This window comes from Poecilia formosa, unplaced genomic scaffold (assembly GCF_000485575.1).
Source record: "Poecilia formosa unplaced genomic scaffold, Poecilia_formosa-5.1.2 Scaffold653, whole genome shotgun sequence".
Taxonomy (NCBI): Eukaryota; Metazoa; Chordata; class Actinopteri; order Cyprinodontiformes; family Poeciliidae; genus Poecilia; species Poecilia formosa.
Window position 1 is genome coordinate 87,333 of NW_006800592.1, and position 7,090 is coordinate 94,422.

Consider the following 7,090-nt stretch of genomic DNA (forward strand, 5'->3'; position numbering starts at 1 on the left):
TGTTCATGTTGAAGCACTGAAGAATCTATCTCCTCTTTTCTTACATACATTAGTGAATATTCTATTTCCTCATGTTTGAACAGTGTAGGTTCTGGTTCATCTTCTTCTTTTTTAATCCATTTTGTTTCTGGTTCCATCTGTTCCTCTTCAGTCCACTGATGTTCTGCTTCTTTTTGGTCCTGATTGGACCTACTTGCAAGGATGGATGGAAGGATAGGATTAGCTTCCTCCTCATTGGAGACACTTGGCTGTTGGAGGTCTGTGGGAACAAAGGATGACATCATTAATATAATTTAATTGATGACGATTTAATGGGTCAACCTGGTTTTTCCTGGAGATTCTAGTATGTAGGCATCATATAAGTTCATCTAAAATTAGTTTGTAGAGTTCAACAGAAAAGCAGGTAAAGTATTCTCCACACTTCATTACGGCTGTGGCAAAAATGTTCTAAAGATTTTAATCCAGAAGTACAGTTTCATACTCATTTATTTTTAACAATTAAATATTTAATTTTAGGACATTCATACAGTGAAGAACTCATCCTACGTTAAGAAAATATATATTTTTAATTTTACTTGTAACCTCACTTTTTAAAGTTGATCAGACTGTGTTGTAACTTTAGTCAGTAAAACATGGTATTCTGGTTCTCTGGATTATAAATATGATTACATATAGAAACCTTTCACTAAATTACTGTTCAAAAGAAGAAAGAGAAGAGCATATTATTTAATAAGATGTGTTGATGTTTAAAAGGAAGTGGATCCAAGAAAATACTGAAAACCTATTCATTACTGATCCGACTGCGGATTTAGATTAATAACTGGAAGGGTGAGAGATGAGGCTGGATGAGGTTATCGTAACACCACACACTGAGGGGGATGGTGGTGCGGGTCAAAACATCTCCAGGTCTCCCTGGCCCGGTCCCAATACTCAGGCTGCATCTTACACCCTTCCATGAGGCAAAATTGTCCCTGCAGCGAAACTGTCCAGTGTTTCCACAGGTAAAAACAACATTCAGTAGATTTAAATGATGCTCAAAAGAAGGGTACTGCTCAAATGAAATCTCTTCAGCACCCAGTGAATTATTAAATATCGAAGCAGTACCACCACCTTTCCTGCCACTTCGAGCATAAAAAGAACATTTCAAACTGAGCGGAGGTCTCAGTGAGCACACCTGATGCATCTGATGCAGCCAACCAAGTTTCTGTTAAAAGCAACCAATCCAGTTTAGGGCCTAAAATCAAATCATCTACTATAAAAGATTTGTTTAAAAGAGAGGAAACGGTAACACTTTATTTGAAGGGGTGTGCATAAGACTGACAGATGTTATGTCATGAACATGAACATCTGTTCATGTCATGAATGTTGTCCTGAAGTGTCACTTGGTAAATAATGACACTTCTAATGCTCTAAAACTTGCATTGAAAGTCCATTAAAAATGCCAACTTTGCATTAAATTATCATAATTTACAAAATCATGCAAAGTTGGGACTTTTAATATATAATATATATTTTAATTTATGTATGATGAAGCAACTAAATCGAATTTGGCAGCACTGATAGTCTCAATAAACAAATGTTATATGTAATCAGAAGTGCAAATAATTTATATTTATTTTAATAATGTTTTTTTGTTTTTGTTTTTAAGATTCTGTAGTTGTGGGTTTAGATATTGTTTCACTGGCGATGTTTTCCCGTAACATAAAATAACCCAGTAATATTTTTACATTTCCTGTCTACTTAATATCTTTTAATACAAAAACACGTTGGACCACCTCGATGCCACGACCACCAGGCTTAGCAAATTTTCTGGGGGAAACCCTGTCTTGGAGTCATCAGGTCTCCACAACAACCATCAGACACTACATTTACAAAAACTGGATGTTTGGGAGAAATGTAATGTCCTCTCGTCAAGGATGGAGTCACCTGATCCGTCTAACTGAGAAATGTCCCACAGAAACACTCCTCAGTGATGGAGAGATATTTCATTAAACATATTTGAGAAAAATAGATCTGCAGAAAACCATTTTCTACTTTGACAGTTTCCCTGTGANAACACCACACACTGAGGGGGATGGTGGTGCGGGTCAAAACATCTCCAGGTCTCCCTGGCCCGGTCCCAATACTCAGGCTGCATCTTACACCCTTCCATGAGGCAAAATTGTCCCTGCAGCGAAACTGTCCAGTGTTTCCACAGGTAAAAACAACATTCAGTAGATTTAAATGATGCTCAAAAGAAGGGTACTGCTCAAATGAAATCTCTTCAGCACCCAGTGAATTATTAAATATCGAAGCAGTACCACCACCTTTCCTGCCACTTCGAGCATAAAAAGAACATTTCAAACTGAGCGGAGGTCTCAGTGAGCACACCTGATGCATCTGATGCAGCCAACCAAGTTTCTGTTAAAAGCAACCAATCCAGTTTAGGATCTAAAATCAAATCATCTACTATAAAAGATTTGTTTAAAAGAGAGGAAACGGTAACACTTTATTTGAAGGGGTGTGCATAAGACTGACAGATGTTATGTCATGAACATGAACATCTGTTCATGTCATGAATGTTGTCCTGAAGTGTCACTTGGTAAATAATGACACTTCTAATGCTCTAAAACTTGCATTGAAAGTCCATTAAAAATGCCAACTTTGCATTAAATTATCATAATTTACAAAATCATGCAAAGTTGGGACTTTTAATATATAATATATATTTTAATTTATGTATGATGAAGCAACTAAATCGAATTTGGCAGCACTGATAGTCTCAATAAACAAATGTTATATGTAATCAGAAGTGCAAATAATTTATATTTATTTTAATAATGTTTTTTTGTTTTTGTTTTTAAGATTCTGTAGTTGTGGGTTTAGATATTGTTTCACTGGCGATGTTTTCCCGTAACATAAAATAACCCAGTAATATTTTTACATTTCCTGTCTACTTAATATCTTTTAATACAAAAACACGTTGGACCACCTCGATGCCACGACCACCAGGCTTAGCAAATTTTCTGGGGGAAACCCTGTCTTGGAGTCATCAGGTCTCCACAACAACCATCAGACACTACATTTACAAAAACTGGATGTTTGGGAGAAATGTAATGTCCTCTCGTCAAGGATGGAGTCACCTGATCCGTCTAACTGAGAAATGTCCCACAGAAACACTCCTCAGTGATGGAGAGATATTTCATTAAACATATTTGAGAAAAATAGATCTGCAGAAAACCATTTTCTACTTTGACAGTTTCCCTGTGAACCTGTAGAATTGGTCTGGACCCCTGAACTGAAAGGATAACAATAATTACTATTACTATTATTATTACTATTATTATTATTTACCATAACAATTGGTCCTTTAGACCAGTTGTGCCCAAAGGGCCCGCATCCTGCATGTTTTAGTTCTCTCATTGGTTTAATACATCTGGATCAAACGATGGCTCGTTAGAAGACCTTAGAAGAACATTGACATCTGAAAAGGTTGTTACTACCAGAGAGAACTAAAACATGCAGGATGCTGGCCCTCGAGGACCGACTTTGGGCACCCATAATTTAGACCAATTTTTACCTCCATCCATTTTCTATACATCCTTGTCCCTAGTGGGGTTGGTAGGTGCTGGTGCCTATCTCCAGCTAACATGCCGGGCGAGAGGCGGGGTACATCCTGGACAGATCGTCAGTCTGTCACAGGGCAACACAGAGACAGACAGGACAAACAACCATGCACACACACATTCATACCAAGGGACAATTTGGAGAGACCAATTAACCTGACAGTCATGTTTTTGGACTGTGGGAGGAAGCCGGAGTACCCGGAGAGAACCCACGCATGCACAGGGAGAACGTGCAAACTCCATACAGAAAAACCCTGGGCCGGGAATCGAACCCAGGACCTTCTTGCAAGGCAACAACTCTACCAACCGCACCACTGTACAGCCCCCAATTTTTACCTTTAACAATGAATTATAAATGAAGATGTAGCACTTTAGCTTCAGCTGAATACAGACAGATCACAGTTTTGATCTGGTAGTTCAGGGCTGTGCAATCTGCAGCTCCAGGTCTGCAAGTGGCTCTGTGGCTCACTTAAAAAAAGAAAGAAACAATGAAATATTGCACGTTTATTGTTTTTCATATGGTCACATATGAAAAACAACACAGCTCATCCTGTCATCCTGCGTCTCCTCATCTCCTTCCTCATAACCTCCACTGCTGAATTCAGAGCGGAAGGTGTGTGGACGGACAGCATGCATTTTTTTTAGCTTACAAATGAAGAGATTTCACCGTATATTCCAGATTTCCAGCATTATAACAATTGAAGTAATATATTTAGTCAGGGGGCTTGATTCGTAAACACGCTTTCTGTTTGTGCTGCAATATTTTGTCCCGAGTTACAAAGTTATCAACCTCTGTAGCATCAGAGCTAGCAGCTAAATCAGCTCCGTTTAACCGCAGCTGGAGCTGCAGCAACTATCGCCGCTGACGGATCTCTGTCTGCTGTGAAAACATCAGCATCTTTATCCAGACCTACCGGAACTTTGTAGCTCCGAACCGACTCTGTGAAGCTTAATTTCTGGTTTCCAGTCGATCCCCATCATCCTGCGCTGAGCATCGAGCTCTTCCTCGTAGCAAATGATGGTTTTTTCAACCTCTGTGAAGATTTCTTGAGCAGCAGCAGTTAGCCGCTCTCTGATAAACTCTCTGAGATGCTGAACTGAAGACATGGTTGCTGAAATATTAGCTGAGATGGGACAATGCAGCAGCTACCTAGCTTAGCATATGCAGGCTTCTTCTTCTTCCTTTCTATTATGGCGGATCGCAAGCAACTTTAAGCTATGCCGCCACCAACTGTACATGAATAGCATTACAACCATTAAATTCTGCTTTTTACATTTTGTATTCTGAAGATAAATAATGCTTTCCTGAAACTGTAAATATCCACTATGTTTCCTTCATTTCCCAATATTCCTTTAAGACTCCATTCCTGTCCTCCTAAACATTCTTCTCAATCTCTCCCTATCAGGTTCATGTGTTTTACAATTCATCAATGCATGTTCTATATTTTCTTTCACTACATCCTTCACTTTTATCATTATTTTTCCTCTCTATTAAACATAAAATGTCATTTAGACAGGTATGACCTACTCTTAATCTCATTATTATTTATTCCCTTCTGTTTCTCTCAATATTTTTAATCAGTACTAACTTTTGTATTTTATATAAACACCTTTCATTTTTATCTTCATTCTATTTTTTTGCCATATTCTTATTTTACTCTTAACTGATTTTCCTTCCTCTTTTCCAAAAGGTATTGTAATTGTTATTGCCCAACTTAAAGCCCTCTTTGCTAAATTGTCTGCCTTTTCATTGCCTTTTATACCTTCGTGTGCTGGTACCCAACAGAACCAAGAATCAGTGCCAACCCTAAATAAACTGTGCTGAAATTCTAATACTAAATGTTTTCTATTATTTTGTTTTTCTGGATTACTTTCTATTACTGCTTTGGTATCCATGCATACCACCTCCCTATCTGGTCTAACCTCCTCAACCTACTGTAAGTTTAGTATGACTGCCACCATTTCCACTGTAAAAACAGATAATTAGTCTGATAATCATTTGGAAATATATATTTTCAGATCTGGTGTATATATTTCTTTTCCCACATCATTTTAAATTCTTAGAACCATCTGAATATATTTTAAGGTAATCAGAATGTGAATTTCTTAAATACATGTCTGTCTTTACCCCTACTTCATTTAAATTCCAATCATTTTTCATTTTATGAAGTTTCATGTCTACATTTACCTACAGGAAATAGCCATGGAGTAACAATACTAATCACATTAAACTGCACAATTTCCTTGTTCTCTAATCCATACATTTTAGCCCATTTAAGTCAATCTGAATCCATCACTCTGGAATTTTGAATATTCCCAACACTTTTGTAAAATTAAGTTACATTTTCTTCCAATGTGCTAACAGATAATTTCATTAATCTCATTTCCATTGGAGTCTCTCCAGTCTCTATTAAGAGCATTAATAGGTTTCTTTTTCACTTCAAGACTCTGTAGTTGTGGGTTTAAGTAGTTGGCAATGTCTTCCAGGAACATAATTACCCAGTAATATTTTAATATTTCCTGTCAATGTAACATTTTTTTAATACAAAAACACAAATGACCACAAATTGGTTCAATAACGCCCCTGAATGAACTGGAGTGTGTGGACAGGCGCTAAACGGGGAAAAAAGAACTCCATATTAATTCATGTCTTTATTTCCAGACAAAAAGTAGTCCATATCATTTATAAAAAATAACTAAATAAAATACACTAATCATCAAGTATGTAAAAATCACACATCTGCCACAAATCCATTCCATTATATAAAAAAGCTAAAAGCATCTCTAAAATCACTGTGTGTTGCAGTTTTCAGAGTTCTTAAGTTGTTTGATACATCCAAGCAGCACATACATTTTAAATTATTTTCTTTTTTATAGATATGATCTACAATAATAATAATAAAAAAATCCATTAATAGGCATACAAGAATAGACGAGGGTGTAATGTGTTTTGCTAAGTGAAAACAATCCAAGAAATTGTTAAATATTTACTACAGTGAATCTGTGTGAGTTAAATGTCCAATTGTCACTTTTGTGTATTTGTGTTTTGTGGAAATTCAGTTTACTATAATAAAACACTTTCCCCACCATATTTCATGTAGAAAACACATCTCACCCATGTGGGTTCTAAAGAGAATAACTAATAAATTTCAAAGCTACTGTTTTCACAAGTCTCGCTTCAAAGCTGCCCCCGACCTGTATGAGTTTTCATGTGCATGGTCAAATTATCCCTGCGATTGAATCTTCTCCCACATCTTTGGCAAGAAAAAGGCTTCTCACTTGAATGAATCGCCTTGTGACGATTTAAAATACTAATTTGACAGAAACTCTTTCCACATGACTCGCATGAAAAAGGCTTCTCACTTGTATGAATCGTCTTGTGACGATTTAAAATACTCTTTTGACAGAAACTCTTTCCGCATGACTGACATGAAAAAGGCCTCTCACCTGTATGAATCGTCTTGTGACGATTTAAAATACTCTTT

General features: G+C 36.9%; 1 protein-coding gene across 1 annotated transcript in view; it reads right to left on the reverse strand.

The window, feature by feature from the left end:
• Positions 1 to 6,991: 6,991 nt before the first annotated feature.
• The window catches only part of LOC103130620 (zinc finger protein 8-like), a 16,455-nt gene continuing 16,356 nt past the window's right edge, over positions 6,992 to 7,090 (reverse strand). Inside the window, exon 3 of the mRNA XM_016666065.1 lies at positions 6,992 to 7,084. Coding sequence (XP_016521551.1) covers positions 7,077 to 7,084 — 8 coding nt within the window. The 3' untranslated portion in view covers positions 6,992 to 7,076. The remainder of the gene's footprint in view (positions 7,085 to 7,090) is intronic.